At 42.1% G+C, this 22,372-nt stretch overlaps 2 protein-coding genes across 2 annotated transcripts in view; both read left to right on the plus strand.

Annotated features, from left to right (window-relative positions):
• Window positions 1-1,283, plus strand: part of tspan18b (tetraspanin 18b) — a 35,072-nt gene extending 33,789 nt beyond the window's left edge. The window contains exon 9 of the mRNA XM_012839105.3: window positions 410-1,283. Coding sequence (XP_012694559.1) covers window positions 410-457 — 48 coding nt within the window. The 3' untranslated portion in view covers window positions 458-1,283. The remainder of the gene's footprint in view (window positions 1-409) is intronic.
• A 2,435-nt stretch (window positions 1,284-3,718) lies between these two features.
• LOC105910360 (golgin subfamily A member 6-like protein 22) lies at window positions 3,719-10,866 on the plus strand. The gene is made up of 3 exons (XM_031563541.2): window positions 3,719-6,564; window positions 7,366-7,647; window positions 10,465-10,866. The coding sequence occupies exons 1-3, from the start codon at window positions 3,742-3,744 to the stop codon at window positions 10,864-10,866; spliced, it is 3,507 nt and encodes a 1,168-aa protein (XP_031419401.2). The 5' UTR covers window positions 3,719-3,741.
• The last annotated feature ends 11,506 nt before the right edge of the window (window positions 10,867-22,372 follow it).

A 22,372-nucleotide genomic window follows, 5' to 3' on the forward strand; every position in this document is an offset into this window, starting at 1 on the left:
TTGCCTTGTTTCACTGACCTTATGAAAGAGCGTTGCCACTCAAATAGTTTCTTGGCTTATACAGCCACCTAGTGGATGTAGAGAATTCTTTGGGACACTTACTGTGATTTCATATTCCCTCTTGTGGTAACCTGTTAAATTGCAACTTTCATTGTTCTCAGTGATCTGTAACACCCACCCACCCAGCAATAATGAGTTACTCAGCACTCAGATATTAGTCCTTCATTAGTCCAACCCTTCACCCCATCCACTAACAATACAGATTAAAAACTAAATATGGACAATTGGGAGCATTTTTTTTTTTTAAACGGTTACTATACGGAATATGGGATTGAGATGTATGTATGTAACAGAATATAACATTCAAGTCTGTCATGAACATAGTGGTGACTGTTTGTTTTCTCCACAGCTATTTGCCATGGTGTTCGCCATGTGTCTCTTCAGGGGGATTCAGTAAAGACACAGGGATTCGTGGAAGGACAATTTTTCAAAAGGGATATCACCAGAAGCAGAAAAAAAAAACATTTGTATAAAGTTTTTCTCTTTTATTTTTCATTTTATATATGACAAATTGAAAGAAATTTCATTGGCTGAACAACCTGTACTTCACAGCTGGACCTTTGAGGTACTTGGTGACAAGAAATAAAATAAAAACACAAAGAGATGCAAACATAGGACAGGAACACATAAACAGCGTCACAGAGTATATCTGGACCCATTGTTTGGAGTGGGTGGGAACAGGAGCTCAAGAAGCCTTTACAGAAGAGGAAGAGGACACTGCACTGACTTTGGATGAAGAATATTTATACTGATTAATGTTGGCTTGTCTGTACAGAAATGTGTGTTTTTTTTAATGTTTCACTGTATAGCCTACTTAAGCTACAGCCATTCTCTAACAACACAGCCCCAACCACTTCTTTCTCATGAGACACAAGTCACAAGCTGTGTCAAAGCCACACATCTTAAATGCTGAACACTGTTGTAAATTTGCTCTAGAAAACCACTTTCTATGTCTTTTCTGCCAAATGCTAAAATGTATGTGTTAATTGTATGTGTGTATGTGAATGTGTGTTTGAGTGAGTGAGTGAGAGAGAGAGAAACTGATTGTGTGGCCTTTTTTCCTTTGCAACCCTCAAGCTTGAAAGCCAACTTAAGTTGCATTTTATTGTATTGTGATGTTAATTGCAATAGTGATTGTATGTGATTTTAGCTGAAATGTTTGTGTATGCCTTTGTATTAGAATCTTTAAAAATAAGGATGCCATTAAATGACTCTTTAATGTGTTTTGTGGTGTTCCTGATGCTGTTCAGTTCAGTTTCCATCTAGACATACAAACTGTGATCGTTCAGTTTACATTTAACATTTTGATTACACAGTAGGCCTACTGCTTAAGCAGTATGACACGAGTGAGAGTCGAGTTGGTAAAGGATATGTGTCATAAAGGATAAGTGAAATTGCTTTCAGGCTAATACTACAGACAAATTGAGCCTGATAATACTAGATTGTGTTTTCTTTCGATTTTGGCATTCTCAGCCACCCAAAAGAGTTCCAACCTGAGTTTTTAGGCGTCAAGCGTTGCCAAGCAACGGAAACTGTCACTGCAGTTGAACCAGAAGTGCTTTTTCAGCAAATTCATTTATACACTCATCTGTTTTTACCTTTCATGTAAATTGACACATTCACAGTACTCCACTTGCTCCCTTTCCTAAGTCGAAAACTATCATAGGCCTAACGTTATAAAATCGCTGGATGAAAATGGATGGAATGTTGACGTACTATTCAACGATTGAAGTATCAAACCCGGAGTGATTACTAGCAGTGAGGAGACGAGTAAGGTTGTTCCTTCACTCATATCTTCACTCATGGAATGCCTCTTGTCCAATCAGAAATTAATAAATTGTTGGAGTAAATCGTAAGTATTTGCTTAGATGGACAGTGTTGTTGTAGAGAAGGCTATTTCAGTGGTGATATTCCACACAGGTAGGTTTTACACGTTTCTGAGCCGTAAATACTGGTGTATTTGATACAACTTGTTTATGACCATCGTTTTTTTAAAGTAAAACAGCAGTCTTACACGATGTCGTGCGAACTACTGAAATGACAATGTACAAAGGTTTAAGCTAAACTGACTAAACATTCTTTCAAATGGACAGTTTATGAATCCACCTGTGACATAGACACTCACAGTTATTTGATTTGTCATACCACATGTTCCAAATGTCACAGTAATAGCACAGATCTGGCAATTCTGTGACCTTCTGTGACATTTCTCAACTACTGGTAGTATTACTATATCCACTGTATAGTTTCTTACCAATCTATGTTAGCAGAGCTGTTTTTTTTTTGTTCCCAAGGTAAACTACTATTACAGTAACCGTATCTGATGCTCATGTGCTGTCACAGAGCCAGGAAATGGCAGATTGGATACAGTCAGCATTGCTGAGAATCCATGACCGACTTCCTGAAGAATTCCATCAATCTCTGAGGAAAGGAAGATCAGATAATAAACCCTTCGACCAAATCCTGACAAATGTCACATCAGATGAGAATGAGCGTGAAGGGAGTGGCAGTACTAACTTCACTTCAAGGTATGGATCCCTGTGACAACCCTAATTACTATCTTACAGATGTTTTAAACTGTATTTGAGTGACATGAGATTCAAATGTTAAGCTCTGTTAGATGGATTTTGACATTGTGATACTTGTGATACTCTCTAAAAGAGGCAAAAAGAGAGATGAGGGCCGTGCACATGCCTATGCTGTGAGGCCAAAGGACCCGACACATGCATACATTAATCAATACCACAACGTGAACAACGAGCGGGGTAAGGCCTTGAACAGACGGAGGCAACAACCAAACATCCTGGAGAGCAATGATTCTGCATGGGACCAGCGGAACAGAGGAAGGCTCAAGATGGCCGACCATGTGGACATTCCCCTGCAGCACCTATCTGACAGTGATGGGGAGTCCACAAACTGCTGGGGCCATTTCCAGAAAGCACTGCGTGGATGTTGCATCAAACAGGGGGCTGAACAGACAAACATGGAGTGGGAGAGACTAAGAGATGAAGAGAGGTGCAGGGAACTGAGAAGGATCCAGAAAGAGGAGAGACAAAGGGAGCAGCAGAGAAAGATGGAGAAGGAGAGACAAAAAGAACGGAAGAGGCTGCAAAAAGCAGCAAGGCAACAGGAGATTAAGAGACGAAGAGAAGAAGAGAGAGAAAAAGAGCTGCAAACACTGAAAGAGAGGGTGCTGCAACGGTGGGCAGAGACAGTAGGTCAGCAGACCTGGCGACTGACCGAGGAGGAGATAAAAGAGTTGCAGACGCTCCAAAAACTGGAGGAAACTCTTCATCTTCAGGTCCAGAGACTGCAAGATGGGGAGACCATGCCAGAGACGTGGACCAGCACACAGAGCGAGGATGAGAGAGGAGAAATGGAGAGGCTGAGGCAGAAGGAAACATTATCCCACCTGAAACAAGATCCAAATCAAATGAGAGACAGAGAGACTCTCAGCAAACCAATGAGAGAGACAGACAAGGCAAGTATATACTGTAGGTATTTAACATTAGTGGTAATGGTAATGGAGAAATGGCACAATACAGTATGTCGTCATTATATATCTTTTAGTTGAAAACTACAGAATATATAATTGCAAAAACTCATTTTCAATTAAGATTCATGAAATATTTGATATTTCAGCGGGAGATGGGGAGAGTTGGACGGCAGGCAACAGCAGGCATGGAAGCAGGCAGAGCGATGACAGCTGACCTGCAAAAGACATGGCAGATAACAGGAAGCGGTGAGATAAGCAGAGACAAGGTACGCAACCTCAAGATGGAGGGAAATAGAGAAGTCTTGGCAGAGACATACCGAATAGCTCAGCTGGAGAAACTGAGAGAGGTGGAGAGAATGAGAGAGGTGGAGAGACAGCGAGACACTGATAGACATCAAGAGAGAATGAGAGAGATGGAGAGAATGATAGAGATAGAGAGGAAAAGAGAAAGAGAGCTGGAGGAAGATTGGACAAGGCAAATGGAGAGGCTGGAAGAGAGGAAGAAAAAGAGGATGAAAGACATGGAAGAAGAGCTGTATGACAGACAAAGAACAATGGAGAAACAACTAGAGGAACGAATAAGAAGAATGGAGACAGAGTGGGAGAGAAGAGTGGAAAAAGAAAAGGAGAGGCAGCGTCAGCTGGAAAAACAACTTAAGGACATGGAGGAAAACTATGCTAAGGAAAGTGAAGTGGAGCAAAAGAAAAACGAGGATATAAGGGAGCTTGAAAGAAAAAGCCAACAGGAGTGGGAGGCAAAGATACTGGAGATGGAACGTAAGATAGAGAGAGGGGAAGTGATGGCTCAGAGAAGGGAGGAGGAATTGTTGAGACAGATTGAACATCAGCAGAAAACTAAAATGGAGGCACTGAGACACACAGAAACAACAATGGGAAAAGAAAGACAGAGACACCTGGATATTCAGAGAGGGCTGGACCAAGAGAAGGACGAATGTCAAGACATGGGATCAGAGATACAGAGAGAGAGAGATAGAAAGAGCACTATCAGGGAACACGTAGAGATCACAGAGCGAAGGCTGGAAAATGAGCAAAGAGAACTTGAGAGACAGCAAGAGATGAATGAGAAGGTTAAGAAAATGGAGCAAAAATTTGAGATGGAGAGAGAGATGGAGCGAAAGAGACATGAGGAAAGATGGAGGGAATTGGAGGACAAAAGTCAGAAGGAATGGGAGAGGACAAGAGAGCTGGAGAGAAAGCTAGAGGCAGAAAGAGAGACGGCTCAGCAACAAGAACAGGAGTTGTTGAAGATAATGGAAGAGCAGGAGAAAGCAAAAGAGGGAGAACTGATGAAAATGGAAAAGCAGAGAGAGATTGAGAGAGAAGAAAAAAGAACAATTGAGTTGCAGACACCCAGAAAAACAGAGCTGGATAAAGTGATAGGCAAAGGTAAAGAATGGATGAAAGAAATTAAGCAAAAAGTAGAGAAAAGAAAAGATACAGAGCTAGATTTGCAAGATGGACAGAATAATCTGGAGCATAAACAACCAGATGAAAGAGAAAAATATACTGAGGAAGAAGAGAAATCAACAATAGCAGAACAGAGGAAATCAACTATCAAAGGGATGGACTGGTTGAGAGAAATGAGACAAAAAGAAGAGAAAAACAAACATATCACTCAGCAAGAGGAACAGCTTTTTCTGCAGAATACCTCAAAAGAAAGAGCAGAAGAGTCTGTGGTTAGACCAGTGGAAGAAAAGGACAAACCAATCCAAGGGATGGAATGGTTGAGAGAATTCAAGCTAAAAGAGAAGAAAATTGTAGATTCAGGAAGTAATATAACAATTGAGGATGAAATAAATCAAAGTACAAGTAAGCTAATGGAAGGAAAGACAGCAACTATACGAAAACATGAGCAACTGGAGGATGTCTGGCTTGGAGATATGGGCCTAACGAAAAGAGAGGACAAATGGAGTGAGATTAGGAGGAAACATCAGCGAAGCAGAGAGGAGAGTAGACAAGAGCTGGGGAAACATATCGATCAAGGAGAACAGACAGAAAACAACAAATGTATGGTGCTGAGCCCAAGAGGAAGAAATGCAGCGAGAAAGAAAGATGCTGAAGATCGAAGAATGACAGAGGTGAATAAACAGGGAATTAATGAGGTTAAGAACTTGGAAAATGAGGGAATGGACTGGCTCGAAGAAATTAAGCAGAATGTGGTGAGAAAGAAGAGAGAGAGTTTGCAAGAGGGACAGCAAATTATAGATGAACAACTATCCATTCAGAAGGAAAGAATGGGTGTAATGAAAAACAAGAGAGAAAGAGAAATGGAAGGGCAGCAGGTGGAGAGATGTGGACAACTGGATGACTGGCTAGGAGGTATTGATAGAACATTTGAAAAAGAGAGAGAGAGGGAGCAAAAGAAAAGTGAAGAAAGGTGGAGTGAGATTAGCCAAAATCGTCAGAGGAAGTGTGAGGAAAAGGCCCAAGAACTGGGAAAGCAGCAAAAGCAAGAGACAGAGATGCAGGTGACTAAACAGAAGGAGCTGGTGAGACAGACAGAGGCAGAACCCAACACCAAAGCAGAGGGACTGCTCGACATGGTGAGACAGACACAGAGAAAGAAGACTGAAGACACACTGACTGGGATGGAGACAGAGGGGCCAGTAAAGACAGTCATGGCATGGCAAGGTGACAGCAAACGGATGGATGGATGGGTGAACATACAGAAGAATGATGTGGAGAAGGACATGGGAAGAAATAGGAAGGTGGACAGTGAGATGAGGGAGGCAAAAGGTTGCAGCGGACAGGAGCAACTGACAGAAAGAAAAGGGGACGTTGAGGATGTTGCAGGTGCAAAGGCAGTGAGGAGAAAGCTGGAAGACAACCTGGAGATGGAGAAGCAAACAAAAAACATGGAAGGATTCATACAGTGGGGGAGGAAGGGGGACGTGGATGCACAAACGTGTAGAAGTACTCATCAGACTGACCTTGACCACACGTCATGGGGTGCAGAGAGGCAAGCAGCCCTGCTGGCGCCAAAGACAGTAACAGGGCACTGGAGGGAAGATAAAGATGCGATACAAGAAGACAAGACAAAGCCTGAGATAGAGGCAGGAAAGGAGAGATCAGATCAACACACCAGAGAAAACTACTGTAATACAAAGACACTGGGCATCAATCAACACACAGAGACACAGAGACAGAGTGCAACCAGGACAAATATTGAGACAGAAGGAAATGCCTGGATAGACACGATGAAGGAACATAAAGAGTTTGAATCTGACCAAATCCAGAAAAATGATAAACCTGTGGAGGTTACTGGGCATAGATCTGAATTCCAAAACATAACAGACAAACAAGCAATCAATTATCCTGCCAGAGTGAAAGGTCCTAGAACACTGTATCAGCCAACTATTCAGGCTACCAGTAGTAGAAAGCCTAGAATTATTCATGTTAAGTCATACATACAGAACCATACCAACCGAACACCTGACCCAGTGGTGCCTGTAACTAAAATAACACCTACTACTGATTATCCAAAGCCCACCTGTCAGGTAGTAGATTGCAAGCACGAAGAGAATAACCAAGAGAACACTACTGTGCCATCCCAAGGTCAACCCAGGGATGACCCCAATATCTGTCAAATCTTAGACGTAGACAGTCATGAGGATTGTGGTCTCATACCCTTCAAAGGAAGGCACATTCCGATGTCAGAAGAGGCAATGAGAAAACGCTCTGCAGAGCAATTAATGCAATTGAATGCACCCGCCATGGAGAGTGAAAGCAATGGACATACCACAACAACAAGTGAAGATACAGGTCAGCGGGCACACGTTAGCTGGCAGAGTGACACTAATGAGAAACCTAAAAGAGACAACACGGCCATCGTGCCATCTGAGAGGGAGGATGAACCCCAGGTGAACACAGAAGGGCAAGTAGCCCAGGGCAGCAGGAATCCCTCTCAGGCCCAGAGTCTCCCATCAGATGTGAGTGAGGAGGAGGAGATGAATGAAGAACAGGCTGAGAACACTTCACTACCCTCGGATGATGACATGGCACAGGAAGACATTCCAGGCGGCACAGAGCCCAATGAGACGGGGCAGAGTGGTGGTGTGAAGGACAAGAGTGTGAGGAAGAGGATGTTTGGATGGGTTAATGAAAAATCCAAAAACTACTTCCAGAAAAAAATTGACAGGACAGCTGTGAGAGAAGAGGAAGAGGGAAAGGACTCTCACCAGAAATGTAAGATATCCAACAGTTTTGTCAATTCACTCACACTGTGAATGGTGAGTGTATTCGTTTGAAATGAAAATGTTATACCTCTTGGAGGAATCGCTATTGTTTACTGAGAACAATGTCTTTATTATGTTCGGTTAGGGTATTCGCCAGCAGAGAGGGAGCAGAAAAAGAGGAGGTTATTACTGAAGGCAGAGGACAAACGCCGACAAATGCAAGAGTCCTGGCAAAAGTGGGAGGCCAAAAGGACAGACAAAAAGGAGAAGAAGAAGATCATGAAGCAAGAAAGGGCGAAGGAAATTAAGGAAATTGAAGATACACTGTGGTTTTCAGAGGAGGTTGTTTCACTAGGATTTACACGGTTTGTAATTGGTGTTCTGTTTAAACATTTTAGCAGTAAAATAGGAGAGGTTTTTAAAGCAACGTTATGCAACAATTTTCCACTTTTTGAGGAATGTTTTATAAGCAACTACTTTTGGTATTATCTTTAAATTAGTTTTGATGGTATATGGTCATATGAAGGACAGATAAACACCCATCATTCCCACCAGCCGTTCAGGCTATTCACTATCAATTTGAATTGTTCGAGTCGGAACACCCCATGAGAATGTAAGAAAAGCCTTCATAGCACAACACCGGCAACAATATTTCCAAAAGACAGTTAGCATGTAAGCAAGGTTATTAGTGCAAACTGGGCTGTTGGTTGTGTTTGCAAGGTTTTTGTATGCTTATTAGGTAGGTAGCTTGCTAGTTTTAGACCAAACTCCATAATGCTGCTTTACATACTAAAAAATGTTCTGTTCATATTTCAGTGAGCAGTTCAGTGACCTAGGCTCAGGTCTAGAAAGAAAGGGGAGTTTTTAGTATTTTTCATCTATCATCGCCATCATCATCAACAACAGCATCATCATTATTCTTTTTTTTATTATTATTATTATTTGAATAAACAATATTATTACATCAAACAATATTATTGGGGTGTGATGTTTTACTTGGCACATTATCATCAGCATGCAATCATTCCCAAACAAACTGCAGGATTGTGGAGTTATTAAGTAAATTGTGTAGTTCATGTTTTTAGCAGATGCTTTTATCTGAGGTAACCTCAAAATGAATAGTTGACATGATACAATAGCGCAGGGCCTGCAACCAAGGGTGGCCAAAAGGGGGCGCTGCCAGCAAGAATACAAACCTGAGTAATTCACACTGTAGCAGACAGATAACTTGCCAATGGCACTCTGTCCGAGAGAAGATGGGTGCGGGATCTTCATGTAAATTTACCTCCGTTTTGGTGTATTTGGACTGCAATCCATATTCAATCATGTCATGTCATTCTCACTTGTGGAAGCTGGAGCCGAGATGAGAAGCCAGCTACAACATCCTGTGAAGAGATGAATCCAGCTATAATTGTCTAATTGTTCTTTTGCCAGCGCGATATGAATCTCACTGTGTTGGATTTTTCTTGTCTATGTATGGTTGCATTATTTGGTGCCAGACACTCACACACGGCTGCTAGAAGTTACATATGCATATGCAGGGGTACTGTATTGGTTTACCCTCTTTGAATTAACACGCATTCTGTGGAGGACATTTACACTTGACTATGTTTCTACTCCAGGTAGATTCTGTATGATAGGCCTACATCATTTTAAAGTTTTATTTATTTATTTATTATTATTATTATTATATGAATTAGTATTGGTTGCATTGGTTTTGTATTGTCACAGGAATTTCTGTCACTCTTTTTAGCAGTTATCACATAAATAAATGGTAGAAAAATAGCCAGCCAGGTTCAGAAAACGTACTCAATTTTTAAGAGTTGAAACTCTCATGAATACCTGTACACTGAAGAAATTCACCCGAATGCGGTAGATCTCCATTTTGGGCATCTGAACACTGGGGGGCAGTATAGTAGAGTGTATGTGAGCTGTGTTTGTAATGCAGCTTGACAAATCAGCATATAAATTGTAAAGCCAGGCCTTTTACTTTGAAGCATTACCTCGTCATAGATACACTGGATTCAATTCATTTGAATTTGAACTTGAAGTTGTATCAACAGAAAAAAAATGCTTTAAAAAGTGTAGATCTATTTTTCCTATTGTAGCAGTGGAGTACACTGGAGGCTTATCTTGGGCTTCTTGCTGTTTCTTGAAGAACCACACACAGGAAACAACTCAGGGACTTCTACAGAAAGCAGGCCGACATAACACATTAGGTAGGTGTGGGCAAATACACGAGCAGAGAATCACATACACTCTATTACGCATAGCACACAGACTCAAAAGGATAACAGAAATTCATGCTAACATCAACACAAGCTAGAAAACACATTCTCACATGCACACACGTGCAGTATTATGGGGTGAAGTAATACACGCACAACCCCTTTCCACGCTACATAGCCCCCACCTGACTGGTCAATTGTCCCCAGTGTCCACAGTGATCCAGGCATTCAAAGTCCTTCAAGCGCTGGGACAGTTGTGACACTGGGACGCTCTCCAGGGGCCTTCATCTGGTGCTGCTGAGGGCATGAGGGCACCTGGTTGGCTCCTGCTGAGCTGTGTAGTCACACCAGTGGACGTGTAGGGCTCCAGATCCTGGTGAGACCCAGGAGAGAATAGGGTCTTGGCTCAGCTCTGGTTGCAGTTGCTGAGGATCATTGAACTCCCATCCGTTGTCCTTTCCTGTGGCCGCCTCTGTTGCTGAAGCCGGGGGATTGCTGTCACTGCTCCTCGCTGCTCCTCGCTGCTCCTCGCTGCTGCTGGGGAGGTGTTACCCTCGTTCAGAGAGGAAGCGTGCAGACCATCCATCCTCACCACGCTGCCAATGCCAGCGCTGTTCCTCCCTCGATCCTCACACGGCTGCCAGGACAGAGGATCTGCACTGGCATGAAGGCGGCCAGCCTGGTGGCGATTTTGGCGGCGACTGCTACGATGGTAACGGTGGCGGTGATAGACAGCATCAATGTGACAGGCTCTGTCTCAGCTGGTGGTGGCGGTAAGAGGACCTTCTGGACTGGCGGTGGCATGGCAGCAGCTCTTTTTGGCTGCAACCTTGGCGGTGGATGTGGCATGGAGGTTTCTCTGGAGTGGCCGGCATTGACGCGGTGAGCTGTGGAACCAACAACCCAACAGTTGCGGCATGGCAGGCACCTGGGCTGTTGGTAGTGCGGTGACAGCTCCCTTCAGCCACCGCCGGAGCAATGCGATGGTCTCTCTCTCCAGCTGACAGTGGCTCCTCTCCGGCGGGTGGTGCCAAGGCTCTCTGGACTGGTGGCAGCACAACAGCAGCTCTGCTCGCTGCGATCTCTGCAGCGGGAGCTGTGCAGAATCCCTTCCCTGGCTAGTGGTGGCGGTGCCGAGGGCCTTTTGGCTAGTAGCAGCGGTGCAAAGATTCTCCTGGCCAACCGTGCCACAGATTCAGTGCCCAGAAGTAGCTTAGCTCCGGACACATCCACCACAGCCCCCCCTCTATCTAACAGATCCAGCCCAATCATGCTTGGGGCCGGATGCTGGCCAGCTGAGGGTACATTACATAGTTGGAACCATGCAGTTGCGATGGAAGTGTTTCCCAAAATCATCTAACTATCCATCCGAACTATCGAGGTCATTACATTAGCAATGTACATAGTACGAACCATTGTTGAGAGACACAGATGTTTCTTAAAAACGTAGTCGACCGAACATTTCGGAAACACTATCATTAGGTTGTGGAGTGTAAACTACAGCTCTTGACCTGTGGTTAGTAGCTTAGTTCCATATACTTCATGTCTAAGACATCAACAATGTCAGTTATTGGTGTCCAAATTAATCTTTATCAATCTATTCCCTTTCCTGCTTGATATTTAACGTTATGAACCACCATACAACCTTACTTATAATTGCCTTAAGCAAACAATACACAATGAAAAGGCCCACTTGCAGAAACAAGCGTGTGAGGTGAGCTCACACACCTGCAGACAATAATGGAGATGCTGCACCTCTGCTCAGTCAGTTGACAATATGTAACCTATTATATTCATATTCTCGTGCTGTAGGGAGGGAATATACATATATGCTTTGCACAGACCTAATAAGAGTGGATTACAATGGTAATTATGCACACTAAAGAATGATTTCAGGCAGGATTTGAACCTGGTGGTGGTTCTCATCTGGCCGGTGGTTGAGGCAGTGGCTGGTCCCAGCTTCTTCCTGCCATATTTCAAATATTTCCCCCCTCAGTTTTTGGCTGGTAAAATGAATCAAAATCCGATAAATTACAAACTTGCCAGTCAAAATGCCCAGTATTAATGCTCATACAAAACATAAATCCTTAAACAGGACGTTTGTGTTTTAACAAAAGCTAAACAAATCGATTACAAATTATTTCATTGACTTATACGGGTCACAAAGTTTATGTGTACTCTGTGGCACTGAATACAAAATCGAATTGTGATTGTCAGACACATTATGGTGATCCTACATCACTCTAACTTAGATCAATCTAACACTAGAAAATGTTGCCTCCCTTGCAAATCTCAAATGTCCCCTAAAGTCGTTGCACCCTGCAGCCAGCCCTGGAAAAGCTAACCAAAGATATACTAACACATTGTTTTAAACAGTTCTAAATGTTTTGGTGCTTTAAGACAGAAAGTTCCAGCAAATAAACAACAACTGCTATTGGAATACCAGGTAAGAAATGTGTCAACAAATACATTATATCAATATGTGTTGAACACTTGTGTGTCTAGTCATATGTTGTCATATCACAGAAATATTTCATTCTGCATTTGTTTTCCTATGAATGGTGCGAAAAGTGATTAGTGTTTAAATGAGGAACAGTCTGATATTCCATCCATGTCAAACTGTAATAATATTCAGATGGTTTCCTCTATGTCAATTTGGGTAACTTTAAAATCATACCTCCCCTCCCATTTCTCTCCACTTTCAACAATGAAACAACACAACTTCATCGGATTGCCATTCTGAGTACAGATGTTTACAGGTTCAGGACACTTGACCAGTCGTCCAACTCATCCAAATTGAAACAATGTGGCCCGTTGCGCTCAGACCAATTTTTCATGAGACCTTTTGAACTGAAAGTAACACCAGTAGCCACCTTGTCTCATTGAGGATCCCTTTATATGTGAAGTGTCTCAGTTGATTCAGGTCATAAGCTTGCTGAGTGTTGAACAGCTGCTAAATGTTAGTGGTCAGCTTAGTCTCCTAAAGCCAGTTTTTAGCATGTAAGCTGAGGAGGAATCCCCTGAGCATTGTTTGGGTCAGATCACACACGCTGTTCGTTAACACAGGGGTCTATGCCCTTCAATCAACCTGAAATTAAACCCAGTGAACAGAATGGTTACAGTCTAGGATGCCTTCCATTACAGTGGGGTGTTGTAGCCATAAACCTCCAGCTAAAACCCATAGGAGATGATGGTGCATATCTGTTAATATCTAGGAAATAGTTACATGAAGACACCTTATAAACCTCCTGTAAAGAACGTAAGCATTTTTTTAAGACTTGTTGGCCACCTTGGAAGTTCGCCTAATATTGTTGTGAGCTCGCAGAAGAACTGGTACACAGGGATGCCTGTCTCTTTGGGGGGGGGGGGGGGGGGGGGGGTTACAGGGCCCAGGTGAGTCCGAGAGAATTTTTTGTGATTGCTATTGTGTAAAGACTAGATTAGCTTCATCACAGCTTGCATGTGGAAACTAAACCCCCTCTCCTCCCTGCTCTTAATATTCAGCAGCAAAATGCTCTCTGGAAGTGTCCTTTGTCCCGCTGTTTTCAAAAGTTACAGTATCTAGGCATACTCAACAGATTATTATAAACCTTCAGTTTCATTATTCATAATTCAAAGTAAAACGTTAAAAAGCCTAACTTCTCCTCCTCTATTAAGCACGTTGTGGTTCCCACTGGATGTCAGGGTAAAAAACCTGGCAACGTAGACATTTGAACAAATGATAACTAATATGACATTGCAAATGTTGACTAGTAATTCATGGTTACAAAAAAAAAACATTGAAGTTCCAAAATACAAACATAGCCTGTGGTGAATAAACAGATCAGCTCACCATCATCACAAGGAGGAAGAGTAGGGCTGTGCCAGAGGAGAGGCCGGTGTGGTGTAGCGATGAGGAGTTTACATGGAACCCAACTTGAGTCACAGGAAGAGCATTCAACAGAACACATGTCTTTGGAAGACACGGTTACACACCTTATAGTTTTGCTCACCACCCCATTCTTTTGTGGTTTAACTCCATTTCAGTGAACTTATTTAAGGTTCCCCTCGGCCTCGGATTTGTTGACATGGAATGACACTGACTTTTGAGGTTGAATGTTTGAAACTGTAGAAGCTGGAAATGATGATGACAGCTCTGTTGTCTAGGTGACAGACTGCCCCAAAGCACTAGCAATGTTGCCCTAACATAGTGACACATGGTGGTGTGGCTTTCTAACTGTCACCAGAACTGAGTTAAGACTTCCAGGATGTGCATAGAATGGGAAAGGACATTAGTCAGATAGTGTCACATTAGTTGACTTGTAATTTCTTTTGAAACTAAACAGCCCCATATGATGACATACGCTGATGTAGCACAAATGTATATGTAGCCATCGGCAGAGGCCCATTCTAATGAATTATTTATCTTTTGTGTACCCTCCAAAACACATCAGGTACAATATCGGTATGAGCTAAAATTCCACTTTACATTAACAAAAGGCTGAATATTCAAAAACCTTGAGCGAAGACTCATAATTTCACTTTTGTCATTTCCATAGCAGAGGAACCTTTGCAACCAGTCTTGAGCTTTCTGTGAATCACTTACTAACGTAATAAATAATGTAAGCCCATACCATATAGCCTTTAGAATCAGAGTTTTATGAGACAAATGATGGATGGTCTGCAGATACCCTGTCTGCTGAAGTGGGTTTGGCTGGCAAAACGCTCTGGTTACTGGATGCTGAGTCATAGCTCTGTGGGAGGAATGTGGCTGTGCCTCCCCTAGGGATCGCTCTGTCTTCGCTTCTTTTGACATGTTTTCTGTTTCACTCATCTCCACCAGTAGAAACTAGTAAAGAGACTGTTGTAATTCCTCAATGGCCACCATTTCTAGTCACACTCCCTGTCCTTTGGAAACCCTGTAAGCAAGCCATTTTATTTTAAACCTCCTAAATTGTCTGTTGCCACGTCATGGTGTCATCATCTCCTCCAGTGTTCATTTCCTCTCTCGGGTACCACCCAGTCTATTGGCTTCAGAGGAGAAAGAGAGAGATTGCGCACACGACTTGCCAAAAGGTTAACAGCGCTGTGTTTTTGACCTTTGCCCCTCCTGCAGGGGAGTTGGGTATGTTGTAGGACCATGCTGAGTGGGCCTGCACCGAGGTTCCTTCCATAAATCAGACCCTCTCTGCATAGCGCTGGCCCATGTGGGTCATAATTGAAGCCACATTTGAGAAGCCGAAGATGTGTCAAGAGGAGGCAGCAGAAAGGGGGCTTCCCGTGGGCCCCTCCGGACCATATGCTCTTATGGGTGAGGAGAAAGGAGACGGCAGAAGGGAACGAGGATCTATGCCTGCATATCTGAAGAGGTGTTCATCCCTTACCGCGCCTTAGCTTTTAAAGCTAAGCTCCACATGCTCAGTTGGGCATCTGCAAACCAGTACATCTTTTACTTTAGATGTATAATTTGACTGCGCTCAGGGAGAAGTGATGTCCTGTTAGGTACTTTCCAGAGGACACTAATTGTCTCTGAAATGTTAACAGTCAAGACATGCAATCTCAAGATCTACAATCGATTTGGAATAAATTGTTTATGTTCAACAGTTATCAGTGCCAGGGTTTTAGAAGTTTGTTATAGATGGAATCCGTGAAGAGAAACAAATAAATATTTAAATATAAGTAAATATACAGTATATATAATTATAAGAGACAATCAAATTATTATATCAAATTGGGCATATTTCAACATATTTCAGAAAGACAGGCATGACCCCATGAACTTCAGGCTACTTTGACTTTTAAGTTAAGGGTACGTGCGGTTGGTATTCTCCCCCCCCCCTCATACTGGGAAGATAGCATTACAGTTGACACTGGTGAGCCATACCATATTACACTGACCCTTCACTTCACTTCATTGCCAGTTGTGGGAGAAGGACAGCTGAAATGCTTTGAACATCTCATCTCACACAACTTTAGTCAGTGGTCATTTCAGAGTCTCCATCCTTTCTTTTCCTCTTTTGTAGCCATGTCAACACCACACATGTTGTGCGTATGTGTGTGTGTGTGTGTGTGTATGCATGCGTGTATGCATGTCCGTATGCGTGCATGCATGTGTGTGTGTGCGCACGCGTGTGTGTGTGGGGGGGGTGTTGGGAGTGTTAAGCTATTTTTATCCATGAGAACACATGGAGGTGTGAGTTTTGTTTATGGTTTCTGACTTTTCCTTTTTTTTATGGCTTTTCCAAACTACTCTGGCTGGTGTTGTTTGACAGACAATGAAGAATGACTGTCCTGGACGATGAGACAACCCCAAAAATTCTCGTAAGTCGAGTGAGTCAACATCCGGGGAGTTCTCGCAGGCTTACGCAAGAATTATCTCTCAAAAGTGCACTGGTGTTGACCAAGTCTCTGCTGTTTATGTGCTTTCATTTCTAATCATGCCTTACGTAAAACAGTGTCAAACTTTCACAGCATTGACTTCCTGGTTTTGTCCGTGTATAAACAAACAGTCTCTTTGGTAAATATCAACCCTGATTGCTGTTGGCCATGTAACTGCTTCTAAGGCTTGGAGCCACAGCTAAGTGCATCACGTATCCTCCCTGCCCCCCCCCCCCCCCCCCCCCCCCCCCGCTTTCCAAGGTACACAGAGAGGAAATGGACACAAATGACATCATGGCCAGGCATGAGAATATTTCATTTAGGTCATTTAAAGTGGCTCTACTATGTCATTATGACTGAGGGAGAGGGTGATTAGTAGTTCTGTCATTCATGAGGCGTTCAGTCTTAACCATCATCGCCCACCCCTACAGTACAGCGGAGTTGTTTTGGCCATGTTATGTTCACTATCAGGCAGCTTTCATGACCGTATACTTCAGATCATTTGTGAAAATGTTTCCTGCAAATGAATGTATTTGAGCAGTCACAACTGTGCCTGCGTGTTTGTGTCTGTGTGTAAGATGGAAGAGCTCCTTGTACAAGCATTTGATGAGCACAGGGGACAATCTGATATGAAGTCCATATTTGGAAAGGATATGAGCTCTGGAGCCGAGCCAGACACCCTATTAGAAAGAGCTGAAAGAGTGCCGGTCCGCTCTGCAGGGGGTCAACATTAGGGTCTATGGAAAGGGATTTCATATCTGCATGGATCCCTCTGCCTCTGCTGTTGCTCCGAGTGAAATTCCAGCATTTTCCCAACTTCGCTGTAGCATGAAACAGACAGACAGTGCTGCTTTTGGTTGTAAAAGTTTCGACAATTAATGTAACCCACTATCATCTGAGTACAGTTGGTTCCAAAGTTACATATACGTATACTCTCTATAATCTATACTGTATATATATACATATATATATATACAGTAGTATATATACTACTATATATATATGTATATATAGTATATATATATATATACTCTATAATCTATACTGTAGTTTCACTCTTTACCTTCTAAGCATTCTATTTGCATCTAGTACTCTGATGCACATATATTAACTCTATTCTGAATGACGTGTCATAACTGTCCTCTGTCAACACTCCCTTTATTCCTTTTGAATAAATGCCTACTACTCTCCTTCTCTCTCTCCCGGTGTGTGTTCTGCTCCTTATGAATAAGTGCCTCCTACTCTCCTTCTCTCTCTCCCGGTGTGTGTTCTGCCGTTGTCTTGCTCCGTGTTGTCGTGCAGAGAGGTGCGTTCAGCAATAACACTTAATGACACACAGTCAATCACTGTCTGCAGTTTTGCTGCATATGTGAGGAAGCATCCCTATTCTGTCCCGTTCATTAACTTCCGAGGTTTTTACATCCACAACGTAAACCTTTGATCTTTTCAACTGCACCGTCCATAAAATTCATTTTCATTCAACATTTTTTTATGGATACCAATCAAGTTTTTTTTCCAACACTGTGCTCTGGACTCATTAACTGAATCAGTAGAACATTTAGTACTTAGTAATTGCATAGGTTATTCTTGTTTGATTGGAAAGTGTTCAAACTAATGAAACTAAGTGTTTTTATTACACATTTGGAAATCAAATGCACATCATTTGCATAATTCAGTATTAAACATTAAAACATTTGTTTTGAACATATTAGGGAGATATATATATTATATGTACATGATATATTATAATAACAATAATAATAATCATATATTTCCCTGTAGTATTCAATGTGTCATTAATATTTCACATTTAATCACCAATACACCAGTGTAACTCCTGGGAGAGGTGATCCAATTAAGGAATGCCTTTGTAGAAGTCTTTACTTTTCTTTACAAGTCTCCACACACACGTTTCCACCAATTTCAATCACCTGGAATCTTCCACCTCGGATGGTAAGGGGACCCAGCTTCTTTAGATTTACAATTTACAATTTACAATTTCTCTGGCCCTTATCTTCTGTTTTAACATCAGTCCAGTTAACAGAGGAACTCCCTTAACTGTCAGGTCTAAAATATGACCTTTTTGAGATCTGTCTCACAGCATCAATGGCTATGGTGATTTAGCACCACTGTGCTCCTAACGATACCTCTTAACAAGTATGGAAAGAAATACTGACACAGTAACTGGATATTATATCCTTTTATGCAGAACCTTGGCCAGGGCAGACAGCAATAGGGTGAACTTTGAAGTGCCCTAATGGTCTTCATGGTCCCTCAACCATGGGTCTTTTTATGAAAAGTGCCATTGGAGCCTGGCTGGAGCAGCGTGACCCATTAGGTTTAATTGGCACTGGTCTTCGGTCAGCTCGCTAAGTGCTCCAAACACCAAGCTCCACTTACTCCCCAAACACTCTGTTTATTTATCCCAAAATGCGCTTCCAATGGAAGTGGACCTGGCCTTGCGTTGGATCGTATCAGTACCGCTCCGGCTCTGTATTTCATTTCTCAGACTTTCATTCCCCGTATGTAAAAAAAAAAAAAAAAAAAAGCCCCCTCAGAGAAATTGACATTCTCATCTCGGTATTTAGGTTGTCATACTGGGATGAGAGGCAAACCTGAGGGACCACGGCAAAGCCAAAAACCTACAAAAGTGCTTGAGGAGACTGAGTTGCCAGCTAAGCAACATAAAGCACACTTGCCAGGCCATTTTTTCCCTGACGGACTTATTTGGAAATTTTCCAGTCCCATTCGGAAAGCTGTCAAGTCCTGGTGGCGGCTTTATTGGGTGACAAGCTCTGTGCAGGCTGTCTGCTGCGCAGTATGGAATGGCTCCCAAAATTACAACAGCGAAGAACAGGGCGATTGTTTCTGTAGCCAGTGAAGAATGTTGGATCGCAATACTTCCATTCCTTCATGCTCTGTCAGTTTTAGGACATGAATTAGCTTGGTTTGTTTTCTTGACTCCAACTTTCTAATCTCCTCTTTCATTTGTAAGAATGCAGTGAAATGACTTACTAATATTAACATGAAAAACTGCCTGATCCACTCATTCTTTTTCCTATTTCCTTTATCACATTCTTTATCTTCCTCCTTCCTAGTCATGTCCCCAGACAAAACAGGAGAAGATCATTGTCTTGTTACTTGCATTCAAAGGGCAGTACTTTAATTTGTTTACTTTTGAAGTCAGGGTTGCAAAGCCACTGACAGCCTCTCCTGACATTGTCCATGGCTGCAGTTTTGGGATATCGATCACATGGAGGCATTTAGGGCCCATCGAAGAAATTGTGGATAATGATATGAAATAAGAGGCAGCGCAGGCGAGTGGGCTGCTCAGATTAGGGGGGGCTTGAGTGTATTTGGACCACAGGCTTGGAGAGCCTGTTGGAACGGCAGCCAAACAGCAATGGCGACGATCTCTGCCTCTATCTTTATCTCACTGTGAAAAACCCACATTAAAGTCCCTCCTTTCTTCTTCTTCCACACACCACATGGAGACACTTCCACCCAGTTCAGACATGGAAAGTGTAGTTGGGGAGACCAGGTTCCACTGGATCTCTGATTTCATGCTATTAATGCCTCTTAAGTGTGTCCTTGAGACTGGTGGAAAGAACCGGCTTTTCTCTGGATGAGTGGTCCATTTTGGGTTTTATTCAACGGAAACAGAACTTCAACCATGTCCTAGTTTGGTGGGAGGACTGACTAGCCCACTATCTTTAATGACCTAATTAGTAAGCTGTTTTACGTTTTACCTTACATCGCCTCAACAAATTTCACAATGACTTGTAATATGCCAGGTGTCTTTAGACACAATGTTGCAATATTGCCACACCGTGTAGATCAGATGGGTTTCATCAGCCACTGTGCAGAAAAATAAAAGAGACATTTTCACTGATTTTTGTTCGTTTTCTAAGGTCATATCAATAAGCAATAGTTCATTGATATTTGTCAATGCTGAGGTACATAACTTTTCTATTTCTTTTTGTAACTTTACCAAGAAATGCAGCTGGTTAAAAGTTTGTGCCATGCTTGTGCGGGCATGGCACGGCCATGATAAGTGTGCACTTATCTGAAGGCCACATGGTTGTACTCTCTGTTGGCTTCGGAAGTAGACCAGAAGGTTCAAAATGTCATCTGTACTCCTGTCTCCAATTGCTTTGTCCTATATGTATTTCTTTCAATGACTGTTTTAATGAAGGGGCAAGTATGTGTATTTGCTGCAATTTAGTAACATCTGACTCTGAATTCAATACGGTTTTTAGATAAGTATTACAACCGATCAGCTAAGTTCTATTTCAGTTGACATTATTTTACGCCTTTGTGCCTGAGCTCACCAAGTACAAGTACAAGTTCCAAGAACCATGAACTCCTGCTGACAGTACACTCACACGATGCCCCCTCATGAGGGAGCAACATTTGATCCTCTCAGCAAGGCACTGATGACCACTGAGTTTGACGTCTGATCATGTTGGAAGCCATTTCGCCAATCAGAGCCTGTCTTAAAAATAGCATCCCATATGGAGTCAGTGGGAAATGTCTGGGAAAACGTTACTGTCACACCCATCACTGGGAACAATTCACTGAGATCACTTTATATAGACTTAATTTCCCCACCTCTCTAAAGAATACCTCTGGCCTTTTTCATACGCAAGAAAAAGCAGTCAAAGAAACAATGACAACATCTCCAAATAAGATTTAACACGGCTAGACGTTTAGAAATTCAAAATTATTTTGTCAGTGTTTACTTTTCTGGCAGTATGCATAGTTCTCTAGGACAGATAACGAATAGTGTGTTTTATTTAGTTTGCTTATTGGCATTCAACCCCCAGAATGTTAAGCCCTTTAAAAACAATCCTCTCTTCATCACAACCACAGTATGTTCAAGTTAAATTTGTTTTATTTTTCAATTTCAAGAAAATAAAATGTTTTTTTTTTCTCCATCCACTGAAAAGTAAAATGACCGTTTCAAATGTATAAGTGCAATAACTTATTACAAGGACTTACAGAATTATTTAAAGTCACAAATAAGATTAGAAATATCAGAATATTATTTGGTAGCAAAAAAATCCAAAAGCCATAAAGCAAAAAGAGTATTTAAAATCCACAAAATCTGGCTAATGTCCAGTCAAACAGAAACAAATGTGGAATAATACTTAAAAGCAAATTAGTTACAATAATAAAGGCTACAGATCTAACACACTTGAAGTTCATCATTTGTTAATGTAACACAAAAAAAGCTGATTCATAAAAATGCACATCCTGTATAAACACACATAAATGCAATCAATGTCAACTGCTCAGTTTCAGTAGTATCAAAATGAAAAGGGATTCATAGGAGCAGTGCTTTTCATAGAGGGTTGTGGTCAATAGAGACAGTTTGTCCTTCTTTTGCCAACGCAAGGTAGACTACACTGCATTGAAGACAAGTATGGCTCCATGGAGGTGATGAGTCTCTACAGGACCCATATTTCATTGAGAGAGACAGAGAGAGAGAGAGAGAGAAAGAGAGAGAATGTGTGTGTTCGTCTTTAAGGAAGTTCTTTAGAGGAAACTTCGATGCGGTAACATGAAACTCATGGGGATCAAGGTTCTTAAGTGTTGATGGAGTTTTCTGGATTCTTTAAAGTGCTCACCCTCTGTTCTCCTGATTGCTGACTTTGGAAGCATCCTTCACTGCGCTCATTTGAATTATGCATGGAGGCTTGTGGCCCAGTTTATAATGCTGACAGTAGTCAAGGCAGGTTAATCATATCAAGAGAGACAGTAATGGCTTGATTGCGAAACAAATGAATGTGGGAGAAGCCGAAAGCGTCTGTTGCTTGGGAACGAATGTGGTTTTCATTTAGAAAGTTTGGAAATAGGCGCATAGACCAAAGATGGAGTATCAGGTTTGGCCCCCAAATTTGAAACAGCTTTGTTTCACCTCCTATCAACATCTGATAAAACGCCCCAAAACATGAAGCATAATTGAGTTTCCTCTCTCTCCGTCACCACCCCCTCACATCGTCTCTTGGTGTCAGCTTATGATGTGTCCTGAT

Source organism: Clupea harengus, chromosome 3 (assembly GCF_900700415.2).
Source record: "Clupea harengus chromosome 3, Ch_v2.0.2, whole genome shotgun sequence".
NCBI classification, from domain to species: domain Eukaryota; kingdom Metazoa; phylum Chordata; class Actinopteri; order Clupeiformes; family Clupeidae; genus Clupea; species Clupea harengus.